At 43.4% G+C, this 19,172-nt stretch overlaps 1 protein-coding gene across 1 annotated transcript in view; it reads left to right on the top strand.

Moving 5' to 3' along the window:
* The window catches only part of PANX1 (pannexin 1), a 28,433-nt gene that overhangs the window by 542 nt on the left and 8,719 nt on the right, over nucleotides 1-19,172 (top strand). The window contains exons 2-3 of the mRNA XM_065832472.2: nucleotides 9,924-10,063; nucleotides 18,162-18,385. Coding sequence (XP_065688544.2) covers nucleotides 9,924-10,063; nucleotides 18,162-18,385 — 364 coding nt within the window. The remainder of the gene's footprint in view (nucleotides 1-9,923; nucleotides 10,064-18,161; nucleotides 18,386-19,172) is intronic.

Here is a 19,172-nt window from a genome sequence, read left to right on the forward strand (position 1 = left end):
CTCATGCCCTCCTTCTCCTCCTTGGGGCATCCCCTGACCGATGCTATTCTCTACCACCTCCTGAGGAAGAGCCCTGACAGCTGAGCTGCTGCATCTCGTCCCGCGGGTGCGATTTCAGGAGGGTGCTGTAGCCATGGCTGCTCTTTGTTCCCCAACGCTGCTCAGCGTTGTGAGTGACCTGCTGAGCTGTGCCTTGGACACTGCCCGTGTGCTGCGGGTCCTGGTGCCTGGAGCATTGTGCCACAAGATCTTGCTGTCATTCTGCAGCTGTCAGGGACAGTGCCAAGGAAAAGGGGTCTTGACCTCTGCGCTTGGGCTGTGGGTGGCTCCACTGGACACTGAGGCTGGTCACCAGTTCCTCGGATGTGCGGCAGGGTGGGCAGTGGAAGGGCTCTCCAAAGCTTTCCCCTGCTCTGTTGCACTTCTGCAACTGTTCAGTTGAACTTCTGGTGTGACTCTGTAGATGAAGCTATGTTTTACAGAATGGCCAAGTTTCCTAATTATCTTCCTATCTTTTTTTCCCCCACCACTAAGTCACAGAAGTGCTTGTGCAGCAGCCTAGTAGTCAGCCCTTTTCAGAGCCTGAAGTGATAAGGAGAGTTTTAAATCCAAATGACAAGACTTGTAACTTGGGGGCTCACTTATAAAACCTATTCACTTGTAAGAATTGCTCTGCATTTAAATAGCACTGAATGAATGAAGATTTCAAGGGTAAATAAGCAGTACTGTCCATTTTGAGACAGGGTAAATCATAGGGCTTCCACCCCTTCAGAAATAGTTCGATTTACTGTGTGTACCTGTTCATTGGCAATCAGTATTGTATACCTGAGGTACATCAGCTGTAGGTTTGAGTCAAGCAAATGTCAAGAAAGTAGCAGATGGAATGAGACTGTGAATTAGTGGTGAATCTCTGCAAAACCATCATTAATAGCATTAATCAGATACCAGACTGCTTAAGAGATAAGATGCCCCAGACTGCTTTGTTTACATCTCGCTACACACCTGTTGCAATAGCTGTGGTTTTGACCCAAAGCACTGTGGCCTGCATAACCACACAGATGGTCAAGAGCAGCCAGTTTGGAAATGCCAAGACCAGATTTGAGCCCTGTGACAGCTCTGGTCAGTCAGAGACTGGATGGATACAGCAGCATTTCTGTAATCTAAGCTGCTGGTTTTATTTTCGGATGTGCTACTGATACGTGCACATTTCTTCCTCTTAAAGCAATGAAAAAGAGGGCTGGCATTTCCATATACTAACTTGTATATGGGCTCCGTAGTTCTTCCTTCTGCTTCTCCTCTAAAAGCACTGGATCCGGTTTGAAATGATGCCTGTGTGTCAAGGTCTCTTTTATGAGCTGTCCAGAAGTATTTATTTAATTTTCCTTCCTTACATAAAGCTCCAAAACACAATTGAATTGCAGAGTTTGGTGAAGTGTGCCTTTCTTTTGAATGAGTTCTCATCTTCGCTAGTCAAACATCTAGGCCTCAGTGCATGCTATATGTAACATATTTCAGTATTAAACTAATTCAAATTGAATCATCTGTGACTCCAGTAGATTCATAAAATGAGAATCAAAGTGCCCCCTACATCTTTCATCTGCTTTATTTTGCTTGTAATCCTGAGAACCTGTTAGAAGAAAGCATGGGGTTTAAAACCAAGCTCTTCTATTTGAAAAATAACTATGAAAATAAGTATTGGAAATACAGCAGGGCTCCGGTGTGAGTGAAGCTACACCACGTGGTTTCCATACAGAAAGTGATACTGCATCAGCCACGCTGCTATTACGGCTGTTGCCACAGCCCTTGTGGCTTGGCGGGCTGGCTGCTGATGGGAGGTCCCAAAGCTGTTCCCATTAAGGCTTTTTTGGGGGTAGAGAGGATCCTGGGGGCTGGTTATGCCCCGTTCTGTGAGGACTAGTGCTCAGCCAGCGATAAAATAGAAAGCAAGGATTGGTTTCAAATGCTTCCTGGTGTAACTGTGCTCTGAAGAAGCTCAGGAGAGCTAAACCGGGAGAAAATGATAGGGTCCATTTTAGGCCTGAAGAAGGGCAACACAGAATCAGAAGGGGTTGTGAAAGCGGTATCTGAGTCACAGTGTGGAAGTGTCTCTGCCTCTGGGTACAAAAATTGAACACCCTTTCCAAGAATGAACGCTCGGCTCCTGGTTTTGTTGGGATAATTACATTCTTTCCGCCTAAACTTCTCTTGGCACCTCAAGCTGTCACCTTCCCTCCCGCTCTACTTTCCTGTTTCCTCGCAGTGCGGTGTCAGATAACTGCAATTTTCCTCCTACATGCGGTTGTTGTTAATTGTGCAAAATGATTATAATGTTTCCAAAGGCCACAGAGGTTCTCTGAAGCCACCAAGTCACTTCTAGTTTTGATAAAAGTTTCAGGAAATAAATGGGATTCTAGTTGGATATCACAGAGGATTTCTGTGCCGGAGGCTCAGGCAGCGAGCACTGCCAAAACTCCTGGGGTTAGTGCCTGGACCGCGCTTCCGCATCCTTCAGGGGCAGGAGGAGCACTAATCCAAGTTTATTCTTGGTTATATTTTAGAAACCCATGGTCAACTGCAGGTTTGTGATGATTTTAAGCTGGTTCTGGTAGGACTTAGCTATAATTGAGCTGTTCTCTGCCAGCCCTAGGACGTTTTCCTGCTTGAAATCTTGCACCTGTTATCTGTTTACAGCTAGACCTTATTTTACACTATTTATACAATTAATGTATAATTTTGTGTAGTTTTATATAGTTTTATACTGGGAGCTTGAAAATGAAAATAACTGTAGGATTGTGAGGACTGTGTTGTGTATCCCTATATTTCTTATGACCTGATATTATTTCCTTATATTATTTGTCAGTTCTTATGGTAAATATACTACAGATTATCAGGTCATATGGTGACAGAAGCCATGTAAATATAGCTAAATCACACACCCCTCCTATAAAGGAAAAACAAAAAAAAGACATGAGCACCCTCAGCAATGTATGAGCCCCAAATTAATAGGATTTGATCTGTGTCATTTTTTCATGACACAGAAATTATTATTTTTAATAAGAATAACTTTGAGCCAGGATTGCGGTTCCAGTTTTTAAACTCTGTGTGTGTATATTGTGAGATACACTTGCTTACTGTAAACAGCTTAGCTGAAAACATAGATATTTATTACCAAGGCACTGCTCGTAGCAGGATGCTGCAGCCCTAAGTCAGTTGAGCAAAGAGGAAATCAAAACAATCTGCTTAATTTTGGCAGAGTCTTGTTTCTGAGTTAGTTCTAGGAAAAGTATCAGTGACTGGCTTGGGTTGCAGCAGAAGGAAAAGCAGATGTGAGAGCTGTCCACTCGACATCAAATACTTGCATCTTTTCCCATAAGAAAGCAACTGGGAATTGCTCGTGTGTGCTTGAGCCCAGCAGCTGCTTGTCACCAAATAATGTCATTTGACCTTCTGTACAGAGCAGCTTTTGGGCAGCGTGTGCCGGCTGCATTGCTGCGGTTCGTGGGGGAGGTGATGGCTGGGAAAGGAGATGAGAAGGAAGGGGGAGAGCTGGAGAGGAGAGAAGAAGGGAATTTTGTGGTGGCCACCAGCAGCCCTTACTACAGGTTCAGTTTGGGCAGTGGTTGTGCATGGCTCATACATTGCTGGTATGAATTAATAGTCTTGTTTTGGCATCTCTGTTTATTTTATAATACAACCAAACTCTTTGGAAACCTTCCCAGGACCAAGAAATTACCATGTGTTAAGTAAAGACACCTAAGAAACTTGTATATAATCAGCCTGAAGGTCTGGGTAGCGCTAATAGCTTGAGAGTTGTGTCAGGATGCTGGGTTAGGAAGCACCTGGCCATAGACCAACCCACAGCTGCATTAATCTATCAAAATGAAGATTTCCTACACTAAAAAAGTCTTATTTCCCTCTGATACGTCTTATTTTTGGTGCACAAAGGTGGAGAAGTAGAGCTTTATCCTATGCTGTACATGGGCTTAATGTCCCCATTGACCAACTTTGGGCTTTCCCAGTGGTGACAACCCTTACTTGCCCTGCTCAATTTCTGCCTATTTTCTGGGAGAGTTTATTTTTCCCCAGTTAGTTTGTTTTAGTTCCCATCCCCTCACTTGGCAGCCTATGGGATTTGAGGTGCTTTGGCCACCAGAAAACAGAGTGAAGGGTGTTAGTGAGGACCTCTGGGTGCCCCATCCCAACAGCTTCTGTGGGTGCCCTGTGGGTCCCCAGCAGTGCCCACCTGCAGCGCCCACCTGCAGCATCCCTCATTGCATGTCCATCTGAGCCTCCATCTCTATACAGGGTAATCATGATGCTCAAACAGTCATGAGAATCAAATGTATAGCAAGGAAAAAAAATACAATTGTGAAACCAAACCACAACAAATATACAAGAAAAAATAGTCTAAAGTTTTGAATTAGGCTCCTTTCCACTGCAGTTACCCCCTTGCTGGCCCTCTCTGCAGATGTCCCTCTCCCTTCACATTCACAAGTTGCTGGGGAGGCTTTTGGGAAATCAACCTATCTTGTGACTTCCGTAAGAGCTGCAGACCAAAGTTAAGTTGGGTGTAATTAGGCCAAAGACTATTACTATGGCAGCTGCTGGCTGAGAGCTTGAAAAACATCTCCACGTGCTGCCAAAGCATGCTGTATGCTAGTACCCTGTTTCCCTGAAAATCAGACAGGGTCTCGTATTAATTTTCACTCCAAAAAATGCTTACTTTTTTACATGTATAGCTGCCTGGATACTATTTACCTTGACTTTTTTATGAACTGTAACAATGGCTTCTTTTTGGAGTAGGGTTTATATTTCAAGCATCCTCAAAAATCCTGAAAAATCATGCTAGGGCTTATTTTTGGGGTAGGTCTTATTTTTGAGGAAATGGAGTAGTTGACATTTGAACATCTTGCATTTAGTTCAGCAGGATGCTCTGAAAACCAGGGCATTAATGACAGGGCTAAGTCAACAAGTGTGTGAGCAGCATCGGTCTGGAACAGCTGCACGAACTGGGACATCTTTGGTTAGAGGTGCAGACCCCAGAGAACAGCAGCGTGCGCTGTGCTGCTCTTAGGCACATAAGGAGTGCTCAATAAATAGCAGAAGTTACCAGCATCGCGTCAAACTTGTGAAAACATTTCCTTTAATGTTAAGTTTAAATTGTCTTTGAGTGAACATTTTGAGCTGCTGGTGAGATTTATTTTCTGTTTAACTTCTACAGAGCCAGGTTTGCAATTCCTATAGAAAGTGTGGTAGGCTGCTTTTGATGCCAGAATTAATTTAAAAAGCATCACGATCCTCTGTTGTTGCCTGAGATTTGGGGTGTCACCAATGTTGGCAGTGGCGTCAGGTGGTCATCACCACTGTTTGAGATGTTTCTCCTTCAGGTGAAGGGAAACTTTTTATCCTTAAATCTCACTGGTGGGAATTTCATTCACAAGTTTTTTTCCCATGAATCAGAAAACCTATTGCTCTGAAGGCAATGCTTGATAAACACCCAGCTCTTTTCCTGCTCATGATTTTGAGACTTCTCTGTGAGATAACTGGCAGCCCCGTCAGGGGGGAAAGATACTTGTTGGCTTCTCTGACCTGCTCCACTTGAACATCACATCACCTGAGCTTGACATTCTGCTATTTCTCCATTGCCAAAGTAAATCTCAGGGAACAGGTTATTTTTTCCAGTGCATTCATTTGTGTCTCTCCATAGTTCCTTCTTGAACACAGTATTTATTCTGTTCCACCCAACCTGCCACTTTGGTCCGTGTGAAGCATCTATAAATCTAATAAAAACATTCCTTCTGGTCCCCTCTTAATGGGTGTGTGTACACCCACACATGCAGTTGTTTCTTCTTTGGCATGCAATGGGACGTCTTTTTCATATTTTAAAATCTTTTTTAATGTTGGGGTGGAGGATGTGCGTTGGATGGTGCCTGGCAGTCTGTATGTTGTGTATGCGTGCCTTGATTTTCTTGTTTGTGGGTTTTTCTTTGGTGACTGCTAACGTGGATAATTCTTGTTAGATAAAATCAGGTGGGTAGTTCATTTTGCCTGGTGGAAAATTAGAGTAGTAATTAATAGCTAAGTTTTCATCCAAGCTTATGCAAATCTTTTTTCCAGTGATTGCAGTGTATTAGAAACCAAATAATTATTTACTGAAGCTTTAATCCTGTCAACTACAACCACCTCATCCTGGTTCAGGAAAAATAGTTCAGCATATGATTAACATCGATTCTTGGAAATACTCTCTGTTAGTTGTAGGTTCTTAATTAGATGTTTAAGTTAGAAGAGGGGTGTTGAACCACTGGGGAGAAAACCAGCCCAGCTTGCTAGGTTTATGATCCCGCTAGTATGGGATGCAGCCAGAGGATGCTGAGCCCTCTGCTTGTCCCACCTTGCACCCAGCAAAGCAGTGAGATACTGAACAGGGACTCTCTCCTTCAGATTTGAGATTTTCCTTGGGATTCTGTGCATTTCTGTTTGTAGGCAGGTTTCTCTTTTAGAAATCATCTACAGGGACATTATTGTAGACATTGCAGGAGTGACTTGGGTCCTGCTGATTTAGCATCAATACCAAAATTTCCACCTCCGTGTGGGCAAAAGGAGCTGTAGTGAGCCCAACTGCTTGCAGCTCAACTATGAGAAGTCCCAGCTGGGACTGGAGCATCTTCTTTCAGACACCTGATAACAGATCCTTCCCAAATCAGCCTGCAAGACTTTGGCAAAGTGGATGAAAAGGTGTTACCAGGGCACAGCATCTCCACCTGTAGGCAGCCCCATGCTGGTTTTTACAGTGCTGTATGGGAGCTAGAGAGGAGCCAGTTGCAGAAGAAGAGGGTTTTCCTGGCACAGACAGGGAGGAGATAGCTGGGGTTGTTGGCAGAGCACACACGAAGACGTGCCACAGCGGGGTGGGGTGACAGCTTGGCCTTGCTGCTCGCTGGCTGCGGTGACTCAGGCCTGGACTCTGCACGGGGTTGCATGCCTGCGAGTAATTCCTGCTGCTGGCAGCCAGCCGATAACCTCAGTGCACTTGTAAAAGTGAGTTTTTATCATTCATGGCTGCACACCTGTTGCTGCCTGAAGTTTCTGTAGCTCTTTTGGGTGATTTCTCTTTAGGGCAACCATAGTAAGTGGCATTTTAAAATCCTCATTTATTTGCAAAAGTGTGAGTCAAATCCCCATCACTCCCTGTCCAGAGCTGATTTAGTACCAGGGAAGGCTTAAAAAAAGTGTGTTGCCAAGTGTAACGATAACTTGGCCAAAGACTGTTGTGGCAACTGCTCAACAAATGCAGTCATTTATTATTTTTCATCCTTCTCACTGCGTATTTTATCTCCCTGTTGTTGTTATGGGTTTGGCTGCTGATTTTTTTCCCTCTTCTATTACTTGTGGGAGCAGAGGACGGGGAATGACTTCATGTCACCAAGTCAAGTCCAGAGGCTGTTCCTTTGATAGCAGAGGACTATTAGCCTTTCAAAAACTGGCCCTGTGCACAGGGAGTCTGCGGAAGGCGTTTGGCCCTTTGCCTGATTTCGCCTCTAATAAAAACTACAGATTTTCTTTTTCACCTCCTCCAGAACAGCCCAACATAGAGTAAATTATCTGTACAGACTTATTGCTATTACCTCTTTGTGATGATTTTCAGATACATTTAATATGTGTTCTCTGTAGATCATGCACAAAACCAACTCTGTTTAAGCGTTAACATTGCCATGATTAGTTTGAAATTGTAATTCACACTAACAAGTGTTTACAACCAAGACTGCAGTAGGTTTATTAAAAACCTGGAGCATCCCCAGCTTCTGCTTGATGTTGAGCTCTCTCTGCTTGGCTCCCAAGTTAAGTTGCCAAAGGTTTCCAATATCCCTGCTGAAAGCCCGGAGATCAGAAGAGTCAGATTCACAGCCCTGCTGCACCATTTGCATTGCTTTAGCTATTCTGGTATGAAATTGTGCTCACAACACTTTGGAGAAGGAGACTGGCTGCCTTTTTCCTCACCAATTTAAACACGCCATCACTCCCAGTGGTTTCCCACCCGTTAAGGAGAATGAGCACATGGCATGTGTTTCTGGTTGCAGATACACAGACTTGAATAGGACAAAGCATCTTTCTGAACGCTCCAGTTGCTCGTGATTTGAAAGGGTCACTTGTTTGCTGCTTCACACCAGGCACAGCCAGCAGGATGTTCATTAAGTTCTTTAAGAGCAGAGCATAAATGAGCCCTATCCAGTGGAGAACAGACACTCCAATTGCCTGCTCTTCTTCTTTTCCTGCAGTGTATTATTTCTTGAGCTTCCACAGCTAGTGGAAATTCTCTGGAAAGCAGAAACTCCTGAAGCTTTGGGGAAGCGCAAGCGCTTGTCTGGTGCCAACTTTGCTCAATCACATGTGCTCTGGTCTGATAAACAGTAATTTGTTTTCCATAAGGGAGGCTTGTGACAGGCCAAACCATGGCCTTATGATCCTACAGCCTTAGAAATAATTGTAACAGTGACTCATAACAAAAGGCTGTCATTCATAATGCTCCTTGACTATGCTACATTGTAGAAAGGCTATACAAGTTACAAGGCAAACGCAGTTGTCTCCTGTTACAAACGAAGTCCTTATTCTCTAAAAGCTAAACCAGCAAAAAGGCACAAATGATACAATCTTATAAAAAATATTTTTTCCTTATAAAGTACACAATGATGCCATTAATATTAATTTTGATGAATGCATCACAAAAAAAAAAAAAGGCAGCAATATTTTCCCCCCTCTTGCTCTTTTGATATTGATGTTGCATTGGAGGAAGTTTTGAAGGTTGCCCTTGAAAGAGGGGTGTTCATGGAAAAGCGACCTCCAGTTTGTGTAACCATTTGGTGAAACAGCTATCCTGCTTTGACTTCAGGAAAGCAAGCTGGAAATGTGTGAGTTTTTTGTTTTAGTTCATTTTTTTTACTTTCACTATCAAAGCTTCAGAAAGAAAATCAACCCCCTCATGCTGTTCTGTTTTACTAGTTCTTACCCAAGGAGCCACTGATACTCCACATCCAGTAACCACTTGTCCTCATTGAGATATGTGCAGTAGGACTCAACTGGTGCCTGTAGCTGGTCAGAGCAGAATTTGACCCTAGGGGTGAGGTTGGCTAAATAGTTGCTCTCACTGTCAGTTAGAGCCCTGCTCTTAATTTGAAGGTCCTGAGCAGCTGGAGAAGTGCTGGAAGTGAGGGGGAATGATGATGGTATTGCCTGGTCCTGGGTAGAGCACATCACTGTGCTGATAAGGAGGGGTCTAGTGCCCTTTGGAGGTGTCTGAAGACCACAATTGCTCTGCTAGAAGCTACGCTAGGAAATCCTTGTTTTCACATGTGTAACTTGGACCCCTCAAGACACATGTGCATAGTCAGAGACAGAAGTGGCAGCACTGTGGACCAAACTTGCTTTTGCATCAAGGACTGCTGGGCTGCAGGAATAGTGTTTTGAGGTCTTGTTTCAATAAATGCGTAAGTGGTAGCTCGTGCATTTGGGAAACACAGTGGCATAATAGTACATGTTGGCAGCTGTTTCCTTGGGAAAGCAGCCTCATCTGGTCACTGATCTGCTGATTCCCCTTTGGCCAACCTGAGTCAAGTGCAAGCGAGAGAGCCAGGTCTTGGAGGTTGTGTTCCCCCAAAACTCTAAAAAATAGGCCTAAAAGCAGGTGCTTCTAATATACTGTCTCAGCCCTCAGAAGACATCAGAGAGCCTTTGTGGGAGTTTTACCTTTTGAGTGCAGTGGGAATTCAGTGACTCTTCCCCCTACAGAGCTGCTGTGTTTTATTCCATCATTTTACCTAATAGTTTTGGATATTGTGAAATCCCAACTGTGAACTTTTCTTCCTAAACTTACTTTCTTTTTGTTTTAATCCTCTGAGGCAGTGATAACTTTTGCTTTGTTTTCCCAGGTGCTCAGATAAGCTGTTTTGCACCCAGCTCCTTCTCCTGGCGACAAGCTGCTTACGTGGATTCCTACTGCTGGGCGGCTGTACAGCAGAAGCAACCATCCCAGAACAACCTAGAAAACATCCCCCTGTGGCTGCATAAAGTATGTACAGATCTCCTTCTGCAAAAATTGTCCCCACATAGAAGCCTGCTTTTGTCTCACTTTTCTTGCTCCTCTTCTCTGCTGTGGTCTTTGTCTTTGACTTAACTCTCCGTTTTTAGAGAGAATGTTTTCTTTCCCTTACTTCCAAAGAGAGTAGTACTAGGGAATGTATTTTCTGCTGTTAAATAAAGAGTCTGTTGTGCTATAATAACAAACATCAGCAGTTATCTGACACAAGAGTAATGTGAATGTTGCTGTGTTGCCCTGGAGCTGAGTGCCTCACCTGGCCTTGGCCAGGAGCTATTTTAAGATCAGGATATAAGACACAACAACTACCCTAATGCTTGTATCAAAAGCTTACTTTAGGAAAAGAGGTTAGTAAAAATATTTCGTATTTTTGTTATATTACACTCAACCAGTTTTGCATGGAGAGGCACTAATGGCAAATAGGCATTTTGGGAGAGATTAAATTAATCCCTGGTACAAACAAGTTTAACCCAGTCTTCAGTGTGCTCTTCTAAGCTTCTGTGGGGTGTTCCCTTGTACACCGTGAGCTGGCTTTCACTGCTCTGAGTAAAGCATCATCATACTGAATGCACAGTAAGAGACTTATTTCATGGGTAAGCAGTGTGGTAGGCACTAAGATACTTAAGCTGTCTCTAAGCGGTGAACTGAGCTTTGGTGGGAGTTGCAAAGTCTGAGTAAATCCTGTGCCAAGGCCTAGAGCTGACTCAACTCGAGAGGCAGCATCACCCTGCTTGGGCACTGCTGATGCCGAAGTAAGAAATCCTGTTGAAGCTTTGCAAGTTTAGGGTGTTGTGTGCTGTCTTCCCTAAGCCTTTTATTACTTGCCCCAGCAAATAACCCCCTGGCACTTGAGAGCTGAGGAGAACCTGGTATTAGAGGGAGATCAGGTCTGGGACCTGTAGCACCTGTGTTTCTGGGTTTTGCTGGCGTATCAGCTTTTATTATCCACTTAGCTGGTGGCATCTCCTCTGAAAGACTATTCAGGGCTGTCTCTCATTCATTTGCTGACTCAAATCACAAACCGTAAGCATTTACTACTGCCTTCTCCAGTTAGCACAACTCGTAACCTTGATCCAACAGTCTTGGGTTTCATGAATATTAAAGCCAGCCTTGTTGGTTTGTAGCCTGAACTCTGCCTTGCTCAGTTAGTGTCCCGCTTCACTTCAGCCAGACCTTCTGCAGAACCCAGTCAAAGCTGCTGGGACATATTGCAATGCTTGCCTGGGTGGAAACTCCACCTGCAAACCTGGATATGTTGCTGCCCCTTTCTCTTGAGGGAATGAGTTCTTGTTACCTGATTTCTTTATGCTGAATTTTATGCCATAGTCACCTGCTGATAGCTGTAAGTCTCCTAGTTCGCCAGGCTTAACTAATAGCCTAAATAGTCATACTTTTATGATGCAATCCATGTTAATTTGCTGACTAGTGCTGTCTCAGCAACTGATGCAGGGCCCTTTTTCCCCCAGTTCCTCCATGACAGCTTAATGGTATGTGATGTGTCCTTGTAAATACTCTGCAAAATGACTACAAGAAGTGTGTCTGAACAACTGAGTAAGAGCTTGTAGCAGAAGCTGGGTGCCTCCTCTTAACCTCCTAAATCCGTACTTAGTCACCTACACTTCCACTGAGCCAGCACTGGGAGCTTCAGATGCTGTTTGGAGGCCAGTATTAATTAATACAGGACAGTATTAATTAATATCCTTTTAGTGGTTGTTCATCAACTTCTGTGCTTAACAAGTTTCCAGGGAAGGAGCAGTGTTACAGCTATTAACACTGACCTTTGGTTCCCGATGTGGTGGGAACATGTGAAGATGTTTGTCTGTTGTTGGCACCCAAGGCCAGCAACTGCTGGCTGCACTGCTGGGTGACTTTGCCATGGGGGCCGATCACTTCTGCAGGAGAACAGGGCTTGGATTGTCTCCTAGTGCAGGCTGTGTGCTGCAAGGTACATACAACCTCATTGCTCTGCAGGTTTTGGCTACATAACTATTTTTAAAATAGAGCAGAGCCTTTGTGGAGCACGGTGAGGTTAATGAGACAAGAGAACCTTCCTAAGCTGAGGTGAGAGAAGATCTGACTCAGCAGTGCAAGGGCAGGGGTGCATCCAGAGGAACAGCAGGGATTGTTAGAGACAATTTTGTCTTAAGACAACACTTGAGGGTTGGGTTTTTTTTCTGCTTTCTGAGCAGCAGTGCATTTAGTTGCAAAGCATCTTGGGTTCTTTTTAATATTCTGGCTCACTTAACATCTGGCTATATCACCATGCTAGAAGGGTCCATAAGAGCTGCTTAAGGAGGCATTAGATTATGGGTTTGGGGGACTAAAGTTTTAGGCCCCAGTTCCTGATAGAAATGGATGGATTTCCTTATGGTACACTCCCTGTGCTCTGTCAGAAGTGCTATAGAACATTTTTGTCCCAGGATGGTGCTCATCTTGGTGTAGAGTGGAAGTAGGACTGTGTAGCTCCTGGTGAAGAAGCCAGCTTGCAGCAAGTTGGCCTGCTTTTATTCTAGGCATCTGCTGGCTCTGAAGGATTATCAAAACCAGTGTGCATTGCAGAAAAACTGAAACCTTCCCATTGATCTCCTATTTCAGAATACAAGTTTGCACTGGGATTTTCATTTGTTTTTCTTTTGTTTTTTTAATCAGTAGAATGTATATTTCAGTTTAGGGCAATCCCTGAAGCTTGAGCACCTTCACCTGCTCTCCTTTCTGCTCTCTCAACACTTGAATTTATCAGTTTGGAAACTTTTGGAGCAGAGAGGCGTACTGTAACTCTCTGTGTTCCCTGCCTGGTCTATGCACTCCCAGAGGGTGCCCAGGTCCTCTCTCCTTGGAGAACAGGATTTTTGAAATTTCCGGTGGTCCTGGTATAACTCTTCACACTGGATAACCAGTAGCCAAAAGCAAAATGAGTTGTCTACTCAAAAGTACAATTCAAGAAACAAACTATCTGCAGATAGATAGATAGATGGAAAGAAGAGGCTATGATTTGTTCTGCACATATTCTTAGTTTAACACTGAGATTTCCTCCTCTTTGAAAAAGCTGACAAAATGCTTATATGGTTGAGTACTCTGACAAGACTCATCTTCAGGTTTGTCATTGATGAAACTTAGTCTGGTCGGGCTTCGCTCTTCTGTTCTCTCAGTTTTCTTGTGAATTTTTCTATTCAGGCTTAATTCCTTCGAGAGGTTTCTTGTATCTGTCTGAAGTGTCAGAATAGAGATATTGGTTTCTAAAAATGAGTGGAAAAGAGAGACAGACAGTGCTGATGTGGGATGGAAGAGCCATGGATTTGCTCCCTCTGTGCACATAATTTCCTTCTTGTCTCTAAAGATAAGTGCTCCACCTGAGAACTTATTTTTATAAAACTTAGCTTGATCCTTAACTGGAATAGAAACAAGCTTTTGGCCATTGAGAGTGGGCAGTCCTTGCAGCTCAGTGGAAGAGGAGACTGCACTGCAAAGCCTTTTAAATCTGTAGTGCACTGAGAAACTTCTAAAGTTGTATCAAAACAAAGAAAGAAAGAGGTGGGGTAAAAAGGTCTTGTATGGTTTGAGATTCACTTTCGGTTCTGAAGGCAGGATAATAACCACACGGCAGCCTTCAGAACAATGAGTCATTTCGAGCTCATGTTTCTGCCCCGAAAACCAATGAAACATCTCCCATTGACTCAAGCAGGAATAGGATCATATTCAGAGGGATATGAATACCTTTGCTTCTGGAAACATGTTGTGGCTGTCATTAGCCTGTTTGGGGGCAGGTGTCTGCTTGAGCTCTTCATGGTGGCACACAGAAATTTGGAACTGAAGCAGCAGACACATCACCATGATCTTATTTTTTAATGAGAAATATTTTAATCTCAAGTGAAGACACTTCAGTGCTTCCTTCTTTGTGAGCACTGGATGCCAATGCGTTTTCTCAAGGCTGCAATTCAGACCTCTGCAACCTAACAGCTTTGTGCTGTTGTACTTAGTGTTTGACCACTGTTAGGTGTGGTAGAAGTCTGAATACTTGCAGTCACTTTAATGGTGTTTGCCGAAAGAAATAAGGACTGAAAACGCAATATAATTAGAAAACTGGGTTTTTTTCCAAATGTTGCTAAAATTATTCTTGTCTTCTGCCAGCCATTTTTATCCAGACCTTGGCAAGCTCTCTGTAGATTAGGTCTTTGAAAATGCCTTTTGGGTCACACCACTCTTGGCAGCTGCATTTTCTTTGGATGATAAAAGCATAACTGACCTTACGAAGAAGTTTTTTAAATGTACTTTTAACTTATTTGCTGTGTATTTACTCAGCCTTAGCAGAGCTGAAGCTGGGGATCTTATATAGTAGACTGTTTTGTGGTTTAGTCTGATTTTTCCTTTCACCTTCAGGAGAGTGTGACACTAATGCATCTTTAAAAGACAGTGTCATTATTCCAGTGTTTTACGTACTTCTGCAGACAGGTTACTCAAACACTTCTTCTATACCCATGCATACATTCTGGTTGAACAGTTAGCTTTTTCCTGATTAACTTGAATGGACTGATGTCGTCAAAGCTGGCCTCCCAATAAATGGTGAAAATAATTATGGCATGAGAATATTAGGAATTCATTTTATAGCGCTATCACAGTCTATGTCTTTTTCAGTGGAAAGCTATACGTGTGCTTTGGGAACTGAAATGATGTGAAGAAGGTTCATGCCATCCTGAGTATTTATCTGAACGTAGATGTTTACAAATTCTGGTGAGACAGAGTTGTTTTGGAAAATACACATTCCGTTTGTGCAGGTTATCTTCATAAGAGGAACAAGTGCAGGCACTTGAATAAATGGTCATGACTTCCAAACAGTTCAGTGTGTTAAATGGATTTCTAGAGTTTGGACTGCATGCGTGCAGGTTATTTTTCTTCTCCATTCATAGTAGGTAGTATCAGGTATCAGGTGCTCTTGGCTTTCAGGAGGAGGAGGAGGAAGGGTATGGCCTGTAATGTACACAGTGCTCAAAGGCCTGTCAAGTGGAATGAGCTGCAGCAGTACAGAATGAGGAGCCGTTGACCTCTTGGTTTCCTAGTGCTTTGCTTGCTTGGGAGCTTGCTGTGACATCAGAGCAAGGGACAAGCAAGGCAGGTGAACCTGCTTCCATCAGCTTCAGCTTTCAGGAGCTCAGCAATACTTAGAAGAAAGCATGTAGAGCACTGAGTCCCTGGTGCGGGCACTACTAGTTTTGTGTGTCTTGTGCTGAATTCTAATCATATGGTATCTATGCCTAGTACTGTACAGAAACTTGGATTAGCTTAGCTGAAGCTCTGCTGTTCTGTTTTTGAGAGGCAAAGTCATTGGGTCTTTGTCTTTTTATCTTTGCAGCTGGGTGGACATGAAAGCTCAGACCACCCAGTTTGAAGCATGGTGTTGCAGCCCTCAATGCACTTTCTCTAATAAAGATCAGAAAGGAACATTTTGCACCATAGGATATTGCATCTGTTCTAATGTATCTGTTCTAATTTGCTTTCAGAGGGCCTTTCTTCAGTTATGCAATCTCATACCATCCTAAATCTAATATTGTGAACTTGCCATTGAAGAAGGAACCTGGTAACTAGACAGCAAAGGAAAAAATGAGTTTTACTTTCAGGGCAATACCTTTCTCTGGCATATCTTTGACCATCTAGTTCTCGAAGTCAGCGACACTTCCCATTTAATATAAATACTTCAAACTATCCAAGACGGAAGTAGCATTTCCTCCTTGTGTATTTGATGTCTTGGAAGTAAGCACATAAACCATGTGCGTGTATGGCACATGCCCGTGCGTGTGTGAATACCATGGAGTCCTCTTAAAATGAAAAGTCATTATGCATGGCTGTAAAATGTAGTCAGATGAGTTGGATGATCCGAGTCTTTTGCTCTGAAATCTAGGACTCATGCCAGATGACTTTGCATTTTCACTTCTGCCTGTTGGTTCAAGGCCTGAAATTTTAATGATTCAAAACAATTTGCTAGTTATCTAAGCATACTGTCAACAAATAGAACAAGTGTATCTTTCTTTTTTAAAAAAGCCAGAATCCGAGAAGGATGGAGTCGTGCATCAAGTGCTGTGGAAGGGCTGACAAATACAGGCTTTTGTTTCCAAACAAAAAGAGCTGCACTGATGGTCACACTGCTGCTCTGGTTTTGAGACCATTCAGAGAAGAGCAGCCCAGTGTTTTCTCATGATGCCACAAGCCACAGCTTTAGGAGTGATGAGAGGCTGGCGAGTGGAAGCCCAGGAAACACGTGGCAAATGTGCCTTTGCCCAGTGGTGTGGTGCTTCTAGGCAAAGAGACGGTGGTAAAGGAATCGGAGAGAGGAGGAGGTGCAAAGGAAGATGCAGAGGTTGGTCTGTGTGAGGCAGGGGAGTTGGGTGGGATTGTGGGAGGTCTGGGGCAGAACAAAAAGGCTGATGCCAATGTGCTACACAAGCGCAGGATGTGCCCACAGAGTCTTTTTCTAGGTATGAAGGAAGAGATGGGATCTGGGACAGCGGAGTCTTTGGGCTGTGACTTCAGTGTGTCAACTGTCTTGCCTCTTGTCACATGTCTTGTAGGCCTCAGGGTAAAGAGATCCCAAGGATTAATCGGATACTGCTGGTGGCATTTCCAGTTTTGAGGGCCAGAAAGGGAATTAATCCTCTGATGCCTGTCAGATTTCAAATGAGCGAGTAGTAGAGCCAAGTGGTATAAACCAATGTAAGAATCTTTGGCTGCTCCTTACTCAATCAGGTGTTTGTTTCTTTCCCCACCTGGCACCAGTGGAAGGATGCTAAGAGGCGTAGGGCACAGAAGTGAAGTCAAGTCAAACAGGCTTTGCAGCAATCTTATACAAACTGGCATTTGTTAAAGCTTATGGATGAGGTGTTGCAGCAGCTTAGAGGAGCTTAGATAAGTTTAAATTGTGTTTGTAGATAGATTATTTCTGTATAATACAGGATTCAGAGGACTGAAAGAGCCTGGCCATGAAACCATAAAGCTTTGGACAGACCAAGGCATCCAGGACTTTGACCTGAGAGACCTAGTGGCATTGTCCACAGAGATAATATGAAGGGCAGATTTTTGAACTGCTAGGTTTGAGTTGATGAGACATCTAAAAAAACACATTGGACATGCCAGAGCTTTGCATCTCAATTGAAAAGGATAGATGAAGAAAAAACAAAGCCAAACAGAAAAGAAACAACAACAAAACCCAAAGGAAACAAAACAAAAAAACCCCAACAAACCAGGTGATCTGAGGTTATCCGCTGTGTAGAAAGAGGGAAGAGAGGAGTTAGTGAGGGCAGAGGTCTGCAGAGTTTCCACAGGCTGCTGGCTGTAGGGGGAAGATCATGTTGAGGGTACAGCAAGTAGAGCTGAGAGCTGGGAGATGACAGCCACTAAGGATGTGTTTCGAGAGAATGACCTTGCTCAGATTGGTTGAAAGCAGTTGGCAGTTCAGAAAGAAGAGCAGAACTCACACCTGAGGGCTCTTGGCTGCTGGTATGGGTTAGAGTTCTGGAGGGAAGAAATTCCTGAGCGTGACTATGGACAGTCCCTTTGGTGAGCGTGGTTTAGTGGTGCAGATCACCTGGATTCAATGAGAGTGCTGGACAGATGAGCAGTCCCCAGCAATTCCAGGAAACCAGAAGGAATCCCCTGGATCCCTGTGGCCTGTGAGGTCAGTCTCCTGCGGTGGTGAGGGGACAGGCCACAGCTGTGACATAGATACGGGGTTGATGCTCGTTCCTTGCTGGTGAGGAAGAGCTATCTCTAGTGGGACGTACAGTATATTTGCAGTCAACTCTGCTTTGTCAATGAGGTTTCTGAAACAATGATGTTCCTGGTTAGCCCATCCCTGCAGGATTTCTAATTCAGTGTTAAAGGTGAGCCTTTCTTGAAGTTTTCTTTCTTAAGGACTTATCTAGAGACTGAAGTAGCCACAAAACTGGGTTTTACTAAAGGCATTTAAATAAAATTATAAGGAATTTAATAGGCTTACAGGGAATTTAGTAGACTTAGAGGGAATGGTGACTGGCTGACATTTTATATACAGGTAGAACCTAATGTGAATTTTTTCTCCCTTTAGTTCTTCCCATACATCCTTCTGCTCGTCGCTATCCTGCTGTATCTACCATGTTTGTTTTGGCGCTTCACTGCAGCACCTCACCTTTCCTCAGACCTGAAATTTATTATGGAAGAACTTGACAAAGCCTATAACAGGGCAATCAAAGCTGCTAACAGCATCCGCAGTGGAGAGCCCAGGGACCCTACTGACTTGGTTCCAGCTGTTCATGAGAACTTGACACAGAGGTAAGATGCTGGGGCTTGGCTTTCTTTGCTCTTTTCCTTAAGCTCTTAACAGATGTGACACCTGCACTCTCCTAGAAACTTGGTGCAACAGTTTGAATGGTAACCTGACAGAATTTTAAATTTGGTTAAAAAAATGAAGATATCTGAAATCATTACTGTGGGCACTTGGAACTGGAACTTACAACTTTATTTTTTCAAAGAAAACATTTGATGAGTTCTTTACCTGACATGTCCTGATTTCTTTAGTGATAGTAGGTGTTAATTAGTTTTACACACGACAGCATAAGAAAATGGGGATGGCTGCGGTCCTTACTTCTCAATGTTCCTGACAGTCACTTGCACGCTGTGAGCAAAGTCTGTCACTTGTCCTCTCCTATCCTTTCAGATACAAGTCTGCAAAGCTTCTGTTTAAAGAAATAAAATAGATAAAAACCAAACACCAAAACCAACAAAAGCAAAAGCCCCCTCTCTGATCAGATTGATGGACAGTTCTAATCAGATCCAGTTTCTCTTTTGTCCCAGTCAGGGTACATGTTTCTTCTTGCATGTGGAGGTGCAAGAAGTGCAATGGGAAGTTAGGCCTCTTTTTTAAAATGTGGAGTTAGGTCTTGACAAGGAAAAAACCTTCCAATGTACTCTTATCGAACAAATGCTTGAGAAGTCTGTTTTTCCTCATGGATTTTCTTACTATATTTGTTTTGTATTGGAAAAGAACAAAAATGTGGTTTTTTTTTTTCTGTGAGGGCAATACTTTTTTCCATTTTCTAATGTTTGAGCTCTTTTGTCT

This window comes from Patagioenas fasciata, chromosome 1 (assembly GCF_037038585.1).
Source record: "Patagioenas fasciata isolate bPatFas1 chromosome 1, bPatFas1.hap1, whole genome shotgun sequence".
NCBI lineage: Eukaryota > Metazoa > Chordata > Aves > Columbiformes > Columbidae > Patagioenas > Patagioenas fasciata.